The 22,731-nt window shown below is 46.2% G+C and overlaps 1 protein-coding gene across 5 annotated transcripts in view; it reads left to right on the top strand.

The window, feature by feature from the left end:
• Nucleotides 1–22,731, top strand: part of BRD4 (bromodomain containing 4) — a 1,024,368-nt gene that overhangs the window by 782,560 nt on the left and 219,077 nt on the right. For all 5 annotated transcript variants that reach the window (XM_069231688.1, XM_069231690.1, XM_069231691.1 and 2 more), the window contains one exon: nucleotides 14,868–15,509. In XM_069231688.1, coding sequence (XP_069087789.1) covers nucleotides 14,868–15,509 — 642 coding nt within the window. The remainder of the gene's footprint in view (nucleotides 1–14,867; nucleotides 15,510–22,731) is intronic.

Genomic DNA, 22,731 nt, shown 5'->3' on the forward strand with positions numbered 1-22,731 from the left:
ACTAAAACTAGTTCTAGAATCTAATTCAAACTTTTAACAAACTTTTAAACTCTAAAAGAAATGCTAACAGGGACTAACACAAGGCCCTAGCAGGACTTTAAAGAATTTAGAAAAATTTCAAATTGCAAAAATCAATTTCTAATGACAATTTTTGGAATTTGTCGTGTGATCAGGTATTGGCTGAGTAGTCCAGCAAATGCAAAGTCTTGTACCCCACCGCTGATCCACCAATGTAGGAGGTTGGCTCTGTGTGCACTATTTCAAAGTAAGGAATAGTATGCACAGAGTCCAAGGGTTCCCCTTAGAGGTAAGATAGTGGCAAAAAGAGATAATACTAATGCTCTATTTTGTGGTAGAGTGGTCGAGCAGTAGGCTTATCAAAGGAGTAGTGTTAAGCATTTGTTGTACATACACATAGACAATAAATGAGGTACACACACTCAGAGACAAATCCAGCCAATAGGTTTTGTTATAGAAAAATATATTTTCTTAGTTTATTTTAAGAACCACAGGTTCAAATTTTACATGTAATATCTCATTTGAAAGGTATTGCAGGTAAGTACTTTAGGAACTTTGAATCATTTCATTAGCAAGTATACTTTTCACATAAAACACAATAAGCTGTTTTAAAAGTGGACACAGTGCAATTTTCACAGTTCCTGGGGGAGGTAAAATAATGTTAGTTTTAACAGGTAAGTAAGTCACTTACAGGTTTCAGTTTTTGGTCCAAGGTAGCCCACCGTTGGGGGTTCAGAGCAATCCCAAAGTTATCACACCAGCAGCTCAGGGCCGGTCAGGTGCAAAGGTCAAAGAGGTGCCCAAAACACATAGGCTATAATGGAGAGAAGGGGGTGCCCCGGTTCCAGTCTGCCAGCAGGTAAGTACCCGCGTCTTCGGAGGGCAGACCAGGGGGGTTTTGTAGGGCACCGGGGGAGACACAAGTCCACACAGAAAGTACACCCTCAGCAGCGCGGGGGCGGCCGGGTGCAGTGTGCAAACAAGCGTCGGGTTTCCTTTAGTTTTCAATGGGAGACCAAGGGGTCTCTTCAGCGATGCAGGCAGGCAAGGGGGGGGCTCCTCGGGGTAGCCACCACCTGGGCAAGGGAGAGGGCCTCCTGGGGGTCACTCCTGCACAGAAGTTCCGTTTCTTTAGGGGCTGGGGGCTGCGGGTGCAGGGTCTTTTCCAGCCGTCGGGAAATGGAGTTCAGACAGTCGCGGTCAGGGGGAGCCTGGGGATTCCCTCTGCAGGCGTCGCTGTGGGGGCTCAGGGGGGACAACTTTGGTTACTCACAGTCGTAGAGTCGCCGGAGGGTCCTTCCTGAGTTGGTTGTTCTCCACCAGTCGAGTCGGGGTCGCCGGGTGCAGTGTTGCAAGCCTCACGCTTCTTGCGGGGAGTTGCAGGGGTCTTTAAATCTGCTCCTTGTAACAAAGTTGCAGTTCTCTTGGAACAGTGCCGCTGTCCTCGGGAGTTTCTAGTCTTTCTTGAAGCTGGGCAGTCCTCAGAGGATTCAGAGGTCGCTGGTCCCTTGGAAAGCGTCGCTGGAGCAGGTTTCTTTGGAAGGCAGGAGACAGGCCGGTAAGTCTGGAGCCAAAGCAGTTGGTGTCTTCTGTTCTTCCTCTGCAGGGGTTTTTCAGCTCAGCAGTCCTTCTTCTTCAGGTAAGTTGCAGGAATCTCAATTCTTAGGTTCAGGGAAGCCCTTAAATACTAAATTTAAGGGCGTGTTAAGGTCTGGGGGGTTAGTAGCCAATGGCTACTAGCCCTGAGGGTGAGTACACCCTCTTTGTGCCTCCTCCCAAGGGGAGGGGGTCACATCCCTAATCCTATTGGGGGAATCCTCCATCTGCAAGATGGAGGATTTCTAAAAGTTAGAGTCGCCTCCGCTCAGGACACCTTAGGGGCTGTCCTGACTGGCCAGTGACTCCTCCTTGTTGTTTTCTTTGTTTCCTCCAGCCTTGCCGCCAAAAGTGGGGGCCGTGGCCGGAGGGGGCGGGCAACTCCACTAAGCTGGAGTGTCCTGCGGTGCTGTGACAAAGGGGTGAGCCTTTGAGGCTCACCGCCAGGTGTTACAGCTCCTGCCTGGGGGAGGTGTTAGCATCTCCGCCCAGTGCAGGCTTTGTTACTGGCCTCAGAGTGACAAAGGCACTCTCCCCATGGGGCCAGCAACATGTCTCTAGTGTGGCAGGCTGCTGGAACCAGTCAGCCTACACAGATAGTCGGTTAAGGTTTCAGGGGGCACCTCTAAGGTGCCCTCTGGGGTGTAGTTTGCAATAAAATGTACACTGGCATCAGTGTGCATTTATTGTGCTGAGAAGTTTGATACCAAACTTCCCAGTTTTCAGTGTAGCCATTATGGTGCTGTGGAGTTTGTGTAAAACAGACTCCCAGACCATATACTCTTATGGCTACCCTGCACTTACAATGTCTAAGGTATTGCTTAGACACTGTAGGGGCACAGTGCTCATGCACTGGTGCCCTCACCTATGGTATAGTGCACCCTGCCTTAGGGCTGTAAGGCCTACTAGAGGGGTGACTTATCTATACCTGCATAGGCAGTGAGAGGCTGGCATGGCACCCTGAGGGGAGTGCCATGTCGACTTACTCGTTTTGTTCTCACCAGCACACACAAGCTGGCAAGCAGTGTGTCTGTGCTGAGTGAGGGGTCTCCAGGGTGGCATAAGACATGCTGCAGCCCTTAGAGACCTTCCTTGGCATCAGGGCCCTTGGTACCAGGGGTACCACTTACAAGGGACTTATCTGGATGCCAGGGTGTGCCAATTGTGGAATCAAAAGTACAGGTTAGGGAAAGAACCCTGGTGCTGGGGCCTGGTTAGCAGGCCTCAGCACACTTTCAATTCAAAACATAGCATCAGCAAAGGCAAAAAGTCAGGGGGTAACCATGCCAAGGAGGCATTTCCTTACAGCCAGTCAAAGAATTAGTAATTACTTTGCGTATTGACAAAAAATACAAACCTGCTCCTATAGACCCAGATTACATAACACACCAAGTTCCTCCAGATTCAGTGGTAGTCAGTGTGGCTAGAAAGAGGGCTAATAGCCAATCCCCAGGGGATGCTCCTCCCCCTGATAAGGGGAGTAGGAAATGTGATGCTGCTGGCAAGAGAGTGGCCATGCAGGTGGCCAATCTGTGGCGAATTGCAAATTCGCAAGCACTTCTAGCCAGATATGATAGACCCCACTGGGACGAGATGCAAGAGCTCCTACAGCACCTACCAAAGGAACACCAGAAAAGGGCACAGCAGATTGTAGAAGAGGGTCAGGCCATAAGCAATAACCAGATAAGGTCTGCCTTTGATGTTGCGGACACAGCAGCCAGAAGTGTCAGTACTGCCTTTACTATAAGAAGGCATGCATGCCTATGTTCTGGGTTTAAACCAGGAATCCAACAGGCAGGACTTAACATGCCTTTTGGCAAAAACATTTGTTTTGTCCTGAGGTTACAATACGACCATAGAAAAACTGAGGAAAGATCAATGGGAACATTATACTCGACACCGCATAGAGGCTCCTTTCGCAGGCAACAATTTAGAGGAGGATTCAAACCACAATCCTCTGAAGCCTCTACCTCCTGGGCAAAGCAGGGACATCAGCAGCAACATATCAGAGAGGGGGATTTAGAGGGTCTTACAGAGGCCAATATTTTAGAAACAGAGGCAACTTCCAAACCTCAAAACAAGCCACTACACCATCCAAACAGTGACTTATTTACCATCCTTCAACACTACACATCTCCTGTAGGGGGAAGACTACAGTAATTCCACTCTCATTGGCAAAACATCACCACAGACCAGGGTGGTGTCAGTTATCCGCAGTGGCTATTGCCTAGAATTGATTTCTACCCCTCCAAACATTCCCCCACGTTACCACAGATTGTCCCCAGAACACAAGGTTCTGTTACAAGAGGTCCAATCGCTACTACTTAAACAAGCAATAGTATTAGTCCCACATTCTTAACAAGGAATAGGAGTATACTCATTGTACTTCCTTATTCCCAAAAAGGATGGCACTCTCAGGCCTATGCTAGACCTCTGAATCTATACATCCTTTCAGAACACTTTCACATGGTAACTCTACAGGACGTCATTCTACTACTACAAAACCAAGATTACGTGTCTGCTTTAGACCTCAAGGATGCGTATTTTCATGTTCGATGGCATGTGTAGCTGCAGATACACATGCTGTGCATTATCCTACCATCTAGTGTTGGGCTCGGAGTGTTACAAGTTGTTTTTCTTTGAAGAAGTCTTTTCGAGTCACAAGATCGAGGGACTCCTCCCCTTTCGGCTCCATTGCGCATGGGCGTCGACTCCATCTTAGATTGTTTTCTTTCCGCCATCGGGTTTGGACGTGTTCCTCTTCGCTCCGTGTTTAGGTTCGGAAAGTTAGTTAAATCTCGGACAATTCAACGGGATTGTTTGCGTTCGGTATCGGGTTAGTAATAGCAGATCGACACCGAAGAAAAGAAGAGCTCCGGTAGCCCTTCGGGGCTTCCACTCCACGGCGGGGCCTGGTCGGCCCGGCCGCGTGCGTCTTCAAGGCTCATGGAACGGACCCCATTCCGCTTCTGCCCCAAATGCCACAATAAGTATCCTTATACAGACCAGCAATTGGTCTGTAATTTGTGTTTGTCCCCCGAACACAGAGGATACCTGCGAGGCCTGTCGGGCATTTCGGTCGAAAAAGACGCTATGGGACCGGAGAGCTCAAAGGCTTCAAATGGCGTCGACGCCGGCAGGACAACACGACGTCGAAGAAGAGGAGACTTTCTCCATTCCTGATTCGGACTCGGACGAGGCCGAAAGTGAGCAGCTGGGGGGCAACAAACTGTGAGTAAACCTGCCCCGGCCAAAACTCACACAAAGATCATGAAAGCCCAGGGGACGCCACCGCCGGCAGGCCATGGCTTAACCCGTAAACACGGTGACCAACCATCGGCACCAAAAAAGGGCACACACGTGTCGAAGACATCCGAGTCCGGTCGAGATACCGGCACAGAGTATACTCGGCACCGAGATACCGGCACAGAGTATACTCGGCACCGAGATACTGGCTCCGACCAAACTCGGCACCAAGATATCGGTACCCCGAAACCGAAAAAGGTGGCTTTGGAGCCGAAAAAGACTGCGGAAAAGGTTCCGGTGCCGAAACACCCAGCCTCGGAGCCGAAACAGAGCTCCTATTCAGAAGAACAAGGCCTTTCATCATAACTAGAAGGCCATAAATTCGGACAAGAATTAGAGATGGGAGAGCCAGACTATACACAAAGAAGGCTCCATATTCAGAAGGACACACGGAAAATAAGAACTCTTCCCCCAATTAAAATGAAAAGGAAACTCGCTTTCCAAGAAACAGAAAAACAGGCAAAAGCAAAGGTGGCTAAAGAAAAAACTCCACCACGTTTTTCGCCATCGCCACAGCACTCACCACAACTGTCACCAATTGCAACACCCCCAATGATGCAATCACCAACGCACACAGGGATGAGCCAGGATGACCCAGATGCATGGGATCTATATGATGCACCAGTATCTGACAATAGTCCGGATTGCTACCCGTCAAGACCATCACCACCTGAAGACAGTACTGCTTACATGCAGGTGGTGCCCAGAGCAGCTACTTTTCACAATGTAGCACTACATGCAGAACCTATAGAGGATGACTTTTTATTCAATACCCTGTCATCAACACATAGCCAATACCAGAGTCTGCCTATGTTACCAGGCATGTTAAAACACGCGAAACAGGTGTTTCAAGACCCCGTCAAATGCAGAGCCATCACACCTAGGGTGGAGAAGAAATACAAACCTCCCCCCTACGGACCCTGTGTACATCACGCAACAACTAACACCTGACTCGGTGGTAGTAGGGGCAGCCCGGAAAAGGGCAAACTCACAGACTTCTGGGGATGCACCACCTTCCGACAAAGAAAGTCGAAAGTTTGATGCAGTGGGAAAAAGGGTTGCAACACAAGCAGCCAATCAATGGCGTATTGTCAATTCCCAAGCTTTTTTGGCAAGATATGACAGGGCTCATTGGGACGAAATGCAGCATTTCATTGAACATCTTCCCATAGAGTTTCAAAAGCGTGCACAACAAGTTGTGGAGGAGGGCCAAAGTATCTCCAACAACCACATACGATCGGCTATAGATGCAGCGGACACAGCTGCCAGAACAGTGAACACGGCGGTCACTATTGGGAGACACGCATGGCTACGCACCTCCGGATTTAAGCCAGAGATCCAGCAGGCTGTGCTTAATATGCCTTTTAATGGAGGTGGAGGTGGATACAGCTATAGAGAAGCTAAAGAAAGACACGGACACGGCCAAAGCCATGGGCGCGCTTTACTCCCCACAGAGCAGAGGCACCTATAGGAAGCCACACTTTAGAAAGGGGTTTCGAGCCCAAAGCACAGAACCTTCATCCTCACAGACCAGACCCACATACCAGGGCCAATACCAAAGAGGAGGTTTTCGGGGTCAATATAAGGGTGGACAGTTTCCTAAAACAAGAGGGAAATTCCAAAGCCCAAAAACCCCACAAACTAAACAGTGCCTTCCAAAATGTAATACTAAACATGCACCCAAACCAGCACTATCAAGTGAGGTTTGTTATGAAACTTCTAGGCATGATGTCTTCATGCATAGCCATTGTCCCAAACGCAAGGTTACACATGAGGCCCTTACAACAGTGTCTAGCGACACAATGGACACAAGCACAGGGTCAACTTCAAGATCTAGTGTTGATAGACCGCCAAACACACTCTTCGCTGCAATTGTGGAATCCTATAAATTTAAACCAAGTGCGGCCTTTCCAGGACCCAGTGCCTCAATACGTGATCACAACAGATGCTTCCATGGTAGGATGGGGAGCACACCTCAACCAACACAGCATCCAGGGACAATGGAACACTCAACAAAGACAACTTCATATAAATCAACTAGAACTATTAGCAGTGTTTCTAGCCTTGAAAGCATTTCAACCGTTAATAGCCCACAAACACATTCTTGTCAAAACAGACAACATGACAACAATGTATTACATAAACAAACAGGGAGGGACACACTCATCACAGCTGTCTCTCTTAGCACAGAAGATTTGGCATTGGGCGATTCACAATCACATTCGCCTAATAGCACAATACATTCCAGGAATTCAAAACCAGTTGGCCGACAATCTCAGTCGAGATCACCAACAAATACATGAATGGGAACTTCGTCCCCAGATACTGCAAACCTACTTTCAAAACTGGGGAACACCACAAATAGATCTATTCGCAACAAAAGGAAACTCAAAATGCCAAAACTTCGCATCCAGGTACCCACACCCTCACTCCAAGGGCAATGCGTTATGGGTGAGTTGGTCAGGGATATTTGCTTACGCTTTTCCCCCTCTCCCACTCCTTCCGTATCTAGTAAACAAATTGAGTCAAAACAAACTAATACTAGTAACACCAACTTGGGCTCGCCAACCATGGTACACAACACTACTAGACCTGTCAGTAGTACCTCATATCAAGCTACCAAACAGACCAGATCTGTTAACTCAACACAGACAACAGATCAGACACCCGAATCCAGCATCGCTCAATCTAGCAATCTGGCTCCTGAAGTCTTAGAATTTGGACATCTAGACCTTACACAAGAATGTATGGAGGTCATTAAACAAGCTAGGAAACCTACTACAAGACATTGCTACGCAAATAAATGGAAAAAGATTTGTTTATTACTGTCAACAAAAAACATTGTAAGCTACTTATTACACTTACAAAAATCTAAGCTAGCTTTTTTCATCCATTAAAATACATCTCACAGCAATTTCTGCCTGTCTGCAAATTACACATTCAACTTCACTCTTTAAAATCCCAGTCATAAAAGCTTTTATGGAGGGTCTAAAAATAATCATTCCCCCAAGAACACCACCAGTTCCTTCATGGAATCTCAATATTGTATTAACACGACTCATGGGCCCACCATTTCAACCCATGCACTCTTGTGAAATGCAATACTTAACATGGAAAGTAGCCTTCCTAATAGCTATCACATCTCTTAGAAGAGTAAGTGAAATACAAGCATTTACCATACAGGAACCCTTTATACAAATACACAAACATAAAGTGGTTCTACGCACAAATCCAACATTTTTACCAAAAGTTATATCACCGTTCCACTTAAATCAAACTGTGGAACTCCCAGTATTTTTTCCACAACCAGACTCTGTAGCTGAAAGAGCATTACATACATTAGACATCAAAAGGACACTAATGTATTACATTGATAGAACCAAACAATTTCGCTAAACAAAACAATTGTTTGTAGCTTTTCAAAAACCTCATGCAGGAAATCAAATATCCAAACAAGGCATTGCCAGATGGATAGTTAAGCGTATTCAAACCTGCTATGTAAAAGCTAAGAGAGACCTGCCTATTACACCAAAGGCACACTCCACTAGAAAGAAAGGCGCCACAATGGCCTTTCTAGGAAATATACCCATGACAGAAATCTGTAAGGCAGCCACATGGTCTACGCCTCATACATTCACTAAACATTACTGTGAGGATGTGTTAACAACACAACAAGCCACAGTAGGACAGGCAGTATTACGGACATTGTTTCAAACAATTTCAACTCCTACAGGCTAAACCACCGCTTTTGGGGAGATAACTGCTTACTAGTCTATGCACAGCATGTGTATCTGCAGCTACACATGCCATTGAACGGAAAATGTTACTTACCCAGTGTACATCTGTTCGTGGCATGTGACGCTGCAGATTCACATGCGCCCTCCCACCTCCCCGGGAGCCTGTAGCCGTTATAAGTTGATAAAAATAAACTTGTACATTTGTACATTTTTAAATATATATCACTTTTAAACATATTATGTACATACATACTTACTCCATTGCATGGGCACTGTTACTATATACACAACTCCTACCTCACCCTCTGCGGTGAAAACAATCTAAGATGGAGTCGACGCCCATGCGCAATGGAGCCGAAAGGGGAGGAGTCCCTCGATCTTGTGACTCGAAAAGACTTCTTCGAAGAAAAACAACTTGTAACACTCCGAGCCCAGCACTAGATGGCAGAATAATGCACAGCATGTGAATCTGCAGCGTCTCATGCCACGAACAGATTTACACTGGGTAAGTGACATTTTCCATACCCATCCATCCAGCTCACAGAAAATACCTTAGGTTCGTCATAGCAGGAAAACGTTATCAGTTCAAAGTGCATTCAGCATAACAACAGCTCCAAGAGTGTTCACAAAATGTCTAGCTGTATTGGCAGCCTACCTAAGAAGGCAACACATTCATGTTTTTCCATATCTAGACGATTGGTTAATAGAATCAAGCAATTTTACACAGTGCCAACAACACACTCAGTACGTAATAGAGACCCTACATACACTAGGGTTCACTCTCAGTTACCATAAATCTCACCTTCAACCAGCACAAGTACAGCCTTACCTAGGTGCTATTTCAAGTACGCAAAAAGCCCTAGCATATCCAAATACACAAAGGATACAGGCGTTCCAAAATCTCATGCCACAAATACAGCCAAATCAACAATACACTGTAAGATTTATCATGAAAATTCTAGGAATGATGGCATCTTGCATAGCAATAGTACTGCATGCAAGACTCAATATGAGGCCTTTACAACAATGCCTCTCACAACAGTGGTCTCAGGCACAGGGTCAGTTGCAGGATCTAGTGTTGTTGGACCGCCAAACGCACACGTCCCTTCAGTGGAGGAATCTCAGCAATTTAATGAAGGGGCGGTCATTTCAAGACCCTGTGCCTCAGACCACAATAACAGATGCATCAATGATAGATTGGGGAGCTCATCTCAACAACCTTACCATTCAAGGGGAATGGGATTCGAAACAGAGAAATTTTCAGATAAACCATTTAGAATTATTAGCTGTGTTCCTTGCCCTAAAAGCATTTCAACCCCTTCTCAAACACAAGATTGTTCTGATAAAAACATACAATATGACAACCATGTTTCACCTAAAGAAACAAGGCCGGACACATTCATCTCAACTGTCCCTTTTAGCCAAGACAATATGGAAATGGGCAATTCACAATCACATTCATCTGTTGGCAGAATACATTCCAGGAATACACAATCAGCTGGCGGATCTCCTAAGCAGGAACCACCAACAGACACATGAATGGGAAATTCACTTTCAGGTACTTCAAAGTACTTTCAAAAGTGGGGAACACCAGAAGTAGACTTATTCGCAGCAAGCAAAAACGGAAAATGCCAAAACTGCTTCCAGGCACCCACATCCCCTATCCAAGGGCAATACTCTATGGATCAATTGGTCAGGGATATTTCCTTACGCTTTTCCCCCTCTCCCACTCCTTCCCTTTCCTGGTCAGCAAACTACGTCAGACATCTCTGACCATGATACTCATAGCCCCAACATGTGCACGACAACATTGGTACACCACACTCCTAGACCTGTCGGTAGTATCTCACTCAAAACTTCCAAACAGACTGGCTTTGTTAACAAAGGTCAAATCGGGCATCTAAACCCTAGTGCTCTCAACTTAGCGATTTGGCTCCTGAAGTCCTAGAGTTTGGATGCTTAAAACTTCCATTAGAATTTATGGAAGTACTCAAACAGGCACGTTAAAACCTACCACTAGACCATCTTATGCTAACAAATGGAAAAGATTTGTTTACTACTGTCAATCTAAAAATACTGATCCACTTACAGCATCAATACAAGATATTGTATGCTATCTACTGCATTTGCTGAAATCAAATTTAGCTTTCAGATCCATTAAAATTAATCTTATTGCAATATGAGCATACTTGGAGACTATTGAACACACCTCCCTATTCAGAGTTCCAATTATAAAATCCTTCATGGAAGGATTAAAAAGTATTATTCCACCTAGAACACCACCTGTTCCTACTTGGAATCTAAATATCGTACTTACCAGACTCATGGGCCCACCTTTGGAACCCATGCATTCTTGTCAGATTCAATTTTTTACATGGACGGTTGCATTCCTAATAGCTATTACTTCATTGCGAAGAGTTAGTGAAATACACACAGTCCTTTTTGGAGAACCTTTTTTCCAAGTGCACAAACATAAAGTTGTACTTAGGACAAATCCCAAATTTCTACCAAAAGTAGTATCACCTTTTCACATAAACCAAACAGTGGAATTGCCAGTCTTCTTTCCACAGCCAGACTCAGTTGCAGAAAGAACTCTTCATACTCTTGATCTAAAAAGAGATCTAATGTACTATTTAGATAGAACTAAAGATTTTAGGAAAACAAAACAACTTAGTTGCTTTTTAGCAACCACATAAAGGCAATCCTATCTCTAAACAAGGATTAGCAAGATGGATTGTTAAATGCATACAAACATGTTACATTAAGGCAAAAAGACAACTTTTGCTCGCACCTAGAGCACATTTGACTAAAAAGAAAGGTGCGTCTAGGACATTCTTAGCAAACATACCAATGGCTTATATATGTAAAGCTGACACATGGTCTACTCCTCATACATTTATAAAGTATTATTGTGTAGATGTATTTTCAAAGCAACAGGCCAATGTTGGCCAAACTGTCTTAAGAACATTATTTCAAACAACTTCAACTCTTACAGGCTAGCCACTGCAATTTTTTGGGAGGATTAACTGATTTGTAGTCTATGCATAGCATGTGTATCTGCAGCTAAACATGCCATCGAACAGAAAATGTTACTTACCCAGTGTATATCTGTTTGTGGCATGTAGTACTGCAGATTCACATGCACCCTCCCTCCTCCCCGGAAGCCTGCAGTCGTAAGTTTTATCATTTGTACATATGTAGATACATTTACATGGACATCTATTTTTTACTTACTACTTTAATACAATATTTATATTATTATACTCTATCACTCCTTCACCCTTTTGTGGGAAAACGATCTAGCAATGGAGTTGATGCCCATGCGCAATATGACCGAGAGGAGGAGTCACTCGATCCTGTGACTCCGAAAAGACTTCTTTGAAGAAAAACAACTTGTAATACTCCGAGCCCAACACTAGATGGCGAAATCATGCATAGCATGTGAATCTGCAGCACTACATGCCATGAACAGATGTACACTGGGTAAGTGACATTTTCCATATATATATGTTCGGTGGCTGCAGATACACATGCACACACACACACACACGCACACACACACACAGAGTAAGAGGCATATAAAGGTTAGAAAACAGTGTAAAATAGCAATAAGCAATAGTTTCCCTAGGGGGAACGCAAACCATGTACTAAGAAAGTGGAATGCGAATACCGGGCCCCCACCTAGGTAAGTAAATCATGTAGAGGGGAACTGAGAGTACTAGGAAAACACACAGGTAAGTAATGCAGCACCCCCAAGCGACCAGGAATACAAGAGTAAAACACTGGATTTCCCCAAAACCACCACAACGGATGAAAAGAAGAGACATCCAGAACAGCCTGCAAGGAACCAGCAATGGATTACCAAACATGGAGACCCGTGGAGAGTGGGGACCAAGTCCAGAAGTCTCTGTGGAGTCCCGGGGCCGTAGGAGATACTACCCACCCAGAGTACCTTTTGAAGTTGGTCAACAAAGAAGCAAGGCAGGTCATCACTGCAGCACAGAAGCTGGAGAATAGTTCCTAATGCATATAAATGTGTCCCACGCTGGAAACTGGATTGCAGATGGGTGTCCGTAAAGGATTTCCACAAACAGGCCTTGGCAAAGGCAAATTCACGTTTGGATGAAAAGAAGTGCTGCCGGGGACCAGCAAGGTCCAGATGACTCTACCCAGGAGGGGTGAGTCACAGGACCCTCTGCCTCGCATAAGTCCCACAGGAGCAGAGGCAGCGCCCACAGGGCTCCCGCAGAACATGGACACAGAAGTCGCTAAAGCAGCTCACACAGCACCACAGACATTGCTCCCACGTCACTGGAGGACCACGCGGAGGACCACGCAGAGTCCCTGGAGTTGAGGGAGGGAGTGCTGGGGGCTGGAGCTACACGTTGCCTTGGAGGGGAAGCAAACAAGCCTTGGCAGCTGCAATGGATGCAGTGCACTGGGGTGCTGCCTTGCTTGTAAAGGACTTACCACCACACAAGTATGACAGCTCGTAGAGAGGACCAACGGGACCCCTCCGGACCACTAAACTGTCTTCCTCATTTCATGAGTGAGCTCCAGGGTCTCTCTGGGCACCCGTCCTACACCACACTTTTTTTTCCAGACAAACTGGTGTTGGGGACCAGGATAGCCTGTAGGCCAAAAACTGTGGCTTCTATTTACATTGAAAAATTCATCATCCTCCCATGAGGAGTGCTTGAAAGAGGAGAGCCCTCTGCCTCAAGTCTGTGACCTCGGGAGAAGGTGGCCGTAGCAGATGAGAGTAGTGTTTAAAAAACAACTGGAGGTTAGATGTAGGGGATTTGTTGGCTTATGGTCAACATCTTAGTGAGTCACACATTAAGTGTAGGTTGACACCCGTTAGAAAATTATTTTAAACACTTCCAGACTTAACCACTAGGACGAATAATGCACACCATGGGAATCTAGAAGAGCTTCAAGTGGAAAAACCATTCAAATAGGTGATTATTTGCTTTTCCTGCATTCAATTCAATAAATAGATATAAACATAAAAATAAATGTCATTCCAAATTTGAAACTCTCTGGGGAACTCTATTGCCACATCTCTCTGCAGTACAAGAAAGTAGCTTCATCACCAAATAAGTTTGTTGCAAATGTTTTAAATGGTAAAGGAGGAATCTTAAAATGGCCCTGCACTCAATCCCTCATGCCAGATTCGTATTTAAAGCTGATGGAACAAGTCTTATGTCCACAAAGCTCACACATCGAAGATTGACATTTCTTTTCTACAAGAAAGATTCTTCACAAGAAAGATTGGTGTCTTTATATACAGGGTTGCTTTGTTTAGCCTTAAATCCCAATGGGTGGTTAACATTCAGAGCTTTTTGATGTCTGCCACAAAGTATTCATATCTTGAAGGGTGGGAACACGGAAGCATTTCAGAAAAGAGGTTTTCCAGCGATTGGAAGTTATTCGCCTGGAAAGTATTGCATTAGAGTGTTCTTAGACTTCACCAAATTTCTGTGCAGAATTAAGAGTGTTATACTTGTGTTGCAACGGATTGTGAGAAAGGTCTCAATGTTCTGCAGCTAGGTCTATTTGTGACTACCTAATAACTGTTTTGTCCCAGAGCTCCTGAGTTATTCAGCCTCCTTATGGTTATAGCACACACATTTGTAATGGAAAAATTGATGATAGCCTGCACGACTCTTCATTAAATGGCTAACAGTTGTTTACCAACTGCTCACGCTTAAATGTAGCTAATATTTGACGGTATTAGTTAAAATTCTCTGCCAATGTAACTGTAATCTTTTTGCCCAAACTGCCTTACTAATACGCTTCTTTGGATATTTTTTAAAACTGAACCATATTTGAAATGGCCCTTTGTGTGTCAAACTCATGCTGTTTTTTAAAAATCAGTGCCTTCGTTCGGCATCCTGGGTGAGCAGTGTATAGCATGAGCGTTATCTGTATGTGGTCAGGGGGTACATGTTTAAGTCATTTTGTGTCTCGCAGGATGCCAGTCTCCTTTGTATACTGTAAAGTCATGTTGTGCATTGGGTTTGAATTATCTTTTTTCACGTCACTAAAGCAGAGTTTAGCAAACGTTTTTCACCTTCACTCAAAGGACTGAGTATCATGTGACGTTTGAGTTAGTGCACTTAGTTCTGCCTTGAAAGTCCAAATCCAACTGCTTTCTGTAACAACTCCAATCTACATTTGTCTTTCTTTTTTTTTTTTTTTTTGCAGCTTTGCACAATGCTTTGCCTCAGCAGCCTTCCAGGCCTAGTAACAGAGCCGCTGCTCTCCCTCCAAAACCTACGCGTCCCCCTACTGTGTCTCCTCCTTTAACTCCGCAATCCTTAATCCCCCAGCCACCACAGCCGCAGCCCCCACAACTTCTGCTTGAGGAGGAGGAAGAGACACCTCCTGCTCACCATAGTCTGCCCCTCAGCACAACTCAGATGCACCACTACCTGCAACAGCTGCAGAAAGTGCCACCTCAGGCTCCCCTTCTTCCATCTGTGAAGGTCCATTCGCAACCCCCACCTCCCCAACAGCCCCCTGCCCATCCTGTTGTGCAGCAACAGCAGCATGTGCCACATCCACACCGGCCTGTTCACATTCCTATGCAGTTCCCTTCTCACATTCAGACACCTCAGCCTGTCTCTCAACAACAGTCGCAACACCACCATCAAACTCCGCAACAGCATCAACCTCCCCATCAACCACAGCATCAACCTGCCCATCAACCACCCCATCAACTGCAGCATCAACCACAGCAGCAACCCCAACTACAACAGCAGCATCCACAGCAGCAACCTAAACTGCAGCAAGTTATTCAGCATCATCCTTCTCCACGACATCACAAACCTGATCCGTACACAACTGGTAAGTTTGGTTGATGTTGTGACATTTATGCATGGTGCACTATGCTGTCCTCCTTAAACCACCTATTCCCTCCCTAAACAAATGTCTCTTCATGTTTATTACTCTTAGCTTTGAACCTGTCTCTATTTTGAGATCAACTTTTAAGAGATCTTCCTCCTCTACCAACCACATTGGTTTCAGTCTGTGGCGAGCTAAAACTTAACTTGGGGCCCTGAAGATGCTGGCTTATGTCTGTAACAACAGTCCATCTCTGCAATCAGTCTGGGAGATCCTTATAGCCTTTGGCACCCTGTGAGGCAACAATTTCTCCTTTGCCACTGCCTTACTACGATTACGTTTGTTCTGTACAGAGCATTTTATCATCATCAAAATGGCTTTAGCATTCTTAGCTGTTTAATTTTCCAGCAGTTTTCTTCATCCATAGCAAAGGAGGCAGGTAGTTAAAGCAATTGCTGACTTTTAAGAGCTTTCACTTTTTTAGCTGTTACTACTTTGTTACTGCTTTCTAGCTATTTTGATCTGAATAACAATGTTAAACATAGCATCCTGGGTTGAATTTCGGGAGCAGGGATGCTTGTGCTCATAATCACTTGAATGTCATCTGCAAAAAAAACACGTTACTCCCAAATACCCTTACTAGATTAGCAAGGGTCCGAAGATAGATGTTAAAAGGAATGGGGTATAAAAAGATCTTTGAAGTACTCCACAAGAAGCCACCTGCAGACTTATCAATGCTCTGGATCAGAATCAAATGGTCCCCAATATCAAGTGTAAACCATATGAGCTAGGTGACAAGGCCATCATTTATTTTTGTCTGTGATCCCCTGGTGCTTGATCCTAGTGGTGCTCTTCAATATCTTTAAAAAGCCCATGTGCAAGTAACTGGTCACCAGTTTTGGTAACTACTGGGTAAAGAGACATCTGCCTATAATTCACTTTCACCCTTAGATTTAGGTTTTCCTTCATAAAAGGGGGCCCTTCTTTCATCCACTAGGAACAATGCAAGATAGAAATTAGATGCTGAGAAAGTAACATCAGATGTGATAACCGTAGCTAGTTAGTAGACCGTTGGCTGTTGACTGGGCACATTGTATGGCAAGTCTGTCTTCAGGAAAGGAAGCAAGGAAGAGATCACTTGCTCAGCAGACACTGAGAAAGTTGTGAGGGGATCAACAAACGAGAACAAATACTTATATTTATGCTCCTTGAGACAGCAAGCAGCCAGAAACTGGGTGATAGTCATGAATTGCCTTAACTTTACTCCTAGGAAAACTGTCAAATTTTCATATAACCTCTGAGAGGGGGAAATAATCGTATTGGCACAGGATAGGCTGGTGTGTTAGGACCCCACCTGAAAAAAGGCTGTTGAAAAGTCAATGGCCTGGGAAATAGTGATAAAAGATGTGATGGCTGCAGTAAAACACAATTTGTAGCACCTGAGTTGTTGTCAAAAGATGTAACCGCTTGAGTGCTCTGTAGAAAATTACAAAGGTACACACACATGATAGACGTCTTGCAGAGTGGGTACAAAATCAGATTTCCAGTTCCCCTCCTCAGATTCCACAGCCAGAATTGGAAGTGACGTTATAGTGTCCTTATAAGCGCCACCCCGGGGTGCTGACATCAATTCCTTTATTTCTGAGCCAACAGCATGTAGCCAGTGAGATACTCCAATCATTTTTGACCACTGTTTCAACTTTAAGTCTTTTTTTTTTTTCTTATAGCTTTGCTCCCAGTGTGCTAGGGATATGTCTCCCAACAGACCTATGAGGTTTACGACATGTGGAACATGTCACCGACAGATGTCTGTCTTTGACCCACAGTTGCTTTGCCAGTGGTGCGTGGGATGGAGCCATAACCCCAATGTTTGCTCTGACTGCAAGTCCATAAATCTAAAGACAATTTGTGAGAATGCGTTGAAGCTCCTGGTGGCAGAGCAGAAGAATGCTCAGCGCCGATCTCGATCCTGCTCCTGTGGGAGATCACCAGGCTGTTCCTGTGAACTATCATCTTCACGGTTCAAAACTTTTTCCTCCAAGTCTGCTAAGTCTAAGAAGCACAACAAGTTTTCAAAGCTTTCTTAGGCTTTCCCGTCCAAACACAGGCTCCACTCGTACGCACCACCTGCAGAGCTGGCACCTGGGCCCACTCTGTGCTAGCCTGAGTTTCTGGAGCTGAAGCAGCACCCCTCCAACTTAAAGAATTTAATGACTGCATTTTTGGGCCACCAACTCCCTCTGGTAATTTTATAATTCCCTTTTTTTTAATGTTACAGACTTCCTCTGGTAATTTTATAATTCCCGTTTTTATGCCACTGACTCCCTGCTGTCACGGGTGCCTCATTCCACCCCGGCTCCTTACATTCCAGCACCGTCCCAGATACCTCCGATACCGCTCATCGAAGAGGCCATCGTTAGTCCCAACACTGAACCGTTGCCGCCCGACAGTGCCAGCACAATCCAGGCAATACCTACCCTTAGTGCATGATCGGGATGCAGCGATGTTCGCTGTCAGGTGTGTGCTGGATACCGCTGACACCCTAGACAGAGCCAAGGCTTCTATGGTGGTGCTGCGTCACCATGCCTTGTTGTGTTCCACTTGGTTCTCACGGATTGTCGAAGAATTCCTGATTAACATGCCCTTTAATGGCTCCTGTCTGTGCAGCAAAGCTGACACAAGACTCAAGGAGAACCTGGAGCACATCACATTTCTTGGTCGTTCCGTCTGTCTGGTCCCAGCAGCAGTCCCTTTACATCGACTGTGGCCAGAGCGTGTATGGGCATCCACAGTATCAACTGTACCTGCCATTACAGCAACTTGCTCAGTCTTTTCATCTGTGGCTCACGGATCACCAAAGAGGATGCAGGAGTCAGATCCAGCGGTCTGTCAAGTCCCCCAACCTCTTTAGTGCACCCTCATTTCAGGCACCACCTGCCCCAATGGTCTGCGATAACTTCCAACAACTGAGTTCTTCAGTAGTACGCCGTCACACTCCTCGAGAAACCCTCCACCTTTGCCATCCTCATAATGGCTGGCAGAGGGCCATCTTTCCTTGCTCCATCATGATGTACAGGCTCTTCTGGCCAAAGGAGCCATCAAGTGGGTGCCTGCACTAGAAGTAGGGTGTGATTGTCATTCCTGCTACTTTCTAGTGCCTAAAAAGAATGGAGGCCGCCATTCTTTATTAGATATACACTCTCTCAACTAGTTTCTGAGAAAAGTGAAATTCAGGATTCTTACATTGTCTCAAGGTCTGTCTACGCTGGAGACTGGATGGTAGCACTGGACCTGCTGGAAGCAAAGCTCCACATCACGTTCTGCCACCCACAGGTGTTACCTGTGGTTCATGGTGAGCCCCGAGCATTTAGAGTTCCTTGTGCTTTGTTTTTGACGTTAGCAATGCCCCTTAGGTGGTCACATAAGTGATGGTAGTGGTTGCACCCCAGGTCTGGGGTTAAAGACTTCCCCTACTTGAAGACTGGCTGTTGGATGCAGGCTCGCCCCCTGGTAGTAGTCACCCACATCTAGATTACAGTGGACCTCCTGCATTCACTGGAGTTCACTAACCACATGCAGAAGTCACATCTAACCACCTCAAAGAAGGACAGTGTAATTCCTCACCTAGCCTTCCGAGCAGCAACTCCAGAATTTTCAGCTTATAATTCCACCATTTCAACCTTCATCCTGGATTTCGCTGAGGCTGACTGTTAGGCTGCTGTCTCTCATGGCTTCCTACATCCTTTAGGTGAAGCATGTATGCACATGGAGACTCTGCAATGGGACCTGAAGTCCTAGTGGGTGCAATCTGGAGAATCCCTCAGACTTGGCCCAGATAGTGGTTGGAACTGGACAAGATCCTTTGTGGTGGCTGACAAACCACGATTGACTCAGCAGCAGGCCCCTCTCCCTATCCCACCTGGAGCTAACAGTAATGACCGATACATCACTTCTGGGTTGCGGTGGTCATCTGGGTTAAGATCAGAGATCTCTGGCGGTGTCCAAGCTCCATATCAACCTCCTAGGGCTGAGGACGTTTGGCATTGAAAGCCTGCCTCCCATCCATCAAAGGAAGGCTTGTTCAGGTGTTCAAAGTCAACACTACAGCCATGTGACATTGCAACACACAGGGCAGGATGGGGTTGTGGACTCTGTGCCAGAAAATTCTTTGTCTCTGAACTTGGCTGGATCACCAGGACATCTTCTGGTCGTGCTGCAACTGGCAGGATCACTGAACGCCAGGGCATACAAACTCAGCCATTGATTCCTTATGGATAACGAATGGTGACTGCATCCGGAGGTGACACAAGGTCCCTTCTGCTTCTGGAGGAGAACCTTGGCTTAGTCGTTTCACCTTTGCCAAGAATGCTCAAAGTTCAGCACTTCTGCACGCTGGAATTTCCAGAGCGGTTCTCGCTCTGTGACGCATTTCGTCTTGAGTGGCATTCAGGACTCCTGTAAACCTCCACCAATACTGCCCCTGCCCTGAGTTCTAAAGATCAGGACAGAGTAGGCTCAAGTGATTCTTGTGGCTCTGGATTGGGAACAGAGGGTTTGGTATCTCAACCTCTCCTGCATGAGCATTAGTTCTCCGGTTAGGCTGCCCCTCCGGGAGGATCTTCTCTTGCACCAGCAGGACAAAGTCTTGCACCTGAACCTGCACACACACCACCTTCAAGCATGGAGATTAAGCAACAACAGTTGAGAGTTTTCGGTCTTCCTCCCTAGGTCTGTGATGTCATCTTGGCAGCCAGGCATCCCTCTACTAAGATTGTATATGGCTGCTGTTGGCATGTTTGTGGCTTGGTGTTTCTCATGGAGGTGGACTCTCTTTCTGCCCCTTTGTCAGAGGTTACATCGCAGCCATCTCGACTTCCTTTTAGCTGCCGGATCAACATTCTCTGTTCAAATCACCTGTTGTGACCCATTTTCTGAAAGGTTTGCAACACTTGTTCTATCATACCCGTGTTGTGATGCCCCAATGAGATCTTAATCTGACCCTCGTGTTTATTATGTGCATACCTTTCATACCCCTATATAGCTGTTGGCTGTGGCTCTTACCTGTCAAAACGGTCTTCCTGTTGTCTATTAAATGGGCCAGAAGGGTCAGTGAGCTCCCCTCCGTACACCAGCTTTTTCCCTGACAAAGTGGTTCTTTGGAGGCCTACTTCTTTTATGCAAAAAGTTCTCACCCCATTTCATGTTGACCAGAGCATCACTCTGCCTAGTTTTTCCACTCCCTCCTGTAGCTCTGAGGAGAGATTCCATCAACTGCACCCTGAGAAATGTCTCATTTGTTCTCTTCCAGGGGATCCTCATCAATAGTCATACACATTGAATATGCCCGCCCTTGTGCGGGAACCCCGGAGCACATATAAAATACACACATATTATACATGTGTAAAACAGCAATGCAGGCTATAATGTTAAACAGGCTAAAATGCAAAACTGGGCCTAGGGAAATAAGCAGTAGTAATCATCAGAGAAAAAAGAGAAAAAACGACATTGAAAAACAATGGATCATTCTTAGCCAATAGGCTGCATGCAGGTTAACACAGGAGAACCATAAAAACTTTGGCACCGTGCCTTTAAGCCCCTGAGCACCTCCAGTATCCCACCATGCCTCAGGGGTGAAGGAAAGGTGACAGTTGGTTTACAGTTAGGTCAGTTCTTTTTTCAGGCTTCTTCTGTGAGGATCCTGGAGCATTGAGCTCTCAGTTTTTCTGAGTTTTTTCTCAGAAAAATCCTTTAAAAAGCGTTTTTTCCTGTTTCATTCGACAGATAACATCTTTGTCTGTGTTTGGCAGTTTTTTCCTGACAGAAAAATGCCTTCACTTTTTGTCAAATGCCCTTCTTGCGGGAAGAAGAAGGCCCAGTCAGACCCACACTCTCTTTGTATTGTGTGCCTGCCTCAGAGTCACTGCCCTGACACTTGCAAGCACTGCAAGAATATGTCAAAGAGGACTCTGAAGGACAGAGAGAAGATCAGGCTACATGGGCTTCATGAGAGGCAGAAAACATCGTCCTCCTCTCTTCCCAGGCAACCAGCAGGCCATTCTCAGGAGAGACTGGCTAGGTCGACGTCAGCAGGTAGGAAAGTCCTTGCTTGTTCCCCGTCGACGTCGTCGCTGCCACCGTCTCACCGGCATAGATCGCCGTCGACGGCGAAAGACCCGACGTCGAAGGATACGGCGTCGAGGGAACACCATCGCAGGGGCAGATCTCCGTCGACGGCTGCCCGGTCGCCGCCAAAGGCCGTACGCCCCCCGACGTCAAGAGACGCGACGTCGAAATCGCCACGACGGCATGAGAGACATCCGCTGTCGACCTCCCACCGCTCCACGTCGAGGCACACGACGGCAAGTAGGTTGAGGTCCGAAGATCGCCGTTCGACGTCGAGGCACTCAACGTCGAGCCACTCAACGTCAAGGCAAGAGCAACCGATGGGGCGCACTTCGACGTCGACACAGCCGTCGACGTCGACACAGCCGTCGACGCAGGTTTTACCTGTCCCGCAGGGAGTGGAACATCGCCCTTCGCCAGCAGACAAGGCCGCACCATCTCCCGTGGTCTCCATACTAAGCGACTCATCTCGTTCAAGAGCGGCATCATCTGGGCATGTTTCGCCCATCAACCTATCTCCAAGATGGCTAGAGAGCCTTAACAGACCAGCGGCCTCCCCGGATTCGCAGTATTCGCGAATGTACTCGCCTACTGCCTCCCTTCCAAGAACGCCATCACCGACAGCAAGAGCAGGATGGGCTCGTTCTGTTCCTCGTCAACCGAACGCAAGGCCTTGGCGCTCTGCTACAGCGTTTCGCAGCAGGTCTCGTTCTCAATGGCGATCCAGGTCTCGTTCACGAAGGAGATCACCCTCTTGGTCGTCTTCAGGATCATCTGTCGGGCGTTACTCCCCCACCCTAACAGATTCTCCGCCTGCTAGGATCTCACCGGTGGATGACATTACCACGTTTAACGAGGTGCTGTTAAGGGGAGCGCAGAAATTAAACATAGAGGTTCCTGAGCCATCTACCTCCTCATCAGTCATCTTTGAGACTCTGCAGCATAGATCAGCGTCAAAAAAGCTACTGCCTCTAGTGCCTGGTTTGTTGCAGCCAACCATGGACACTTTTCTGGCCCCAGCTACGCTCAAATCTGCCCCGGCTAGGATTCTGAAAAAATATAAGGCTCCCGAACAGGACCCTTTGTTCCTAAGAAAGGATCC

The sequence above is a fragment of the Pleurodeles waltl genome, chromosome 4_2 (assembly GCF_031143425.1).
Source record: "Pleurodeles waltl isolate 20211129_DDA chromosome 4_2, aPleWal1.hap1.20221129, whole genome shotgun sequence".
NCBI classification, from domain to species: Eukaryota; Metazoa; Chordata; class Amphibia; order Caudata; family Salamandridae; genus Pleurodeles; species Pleurodeles waltl.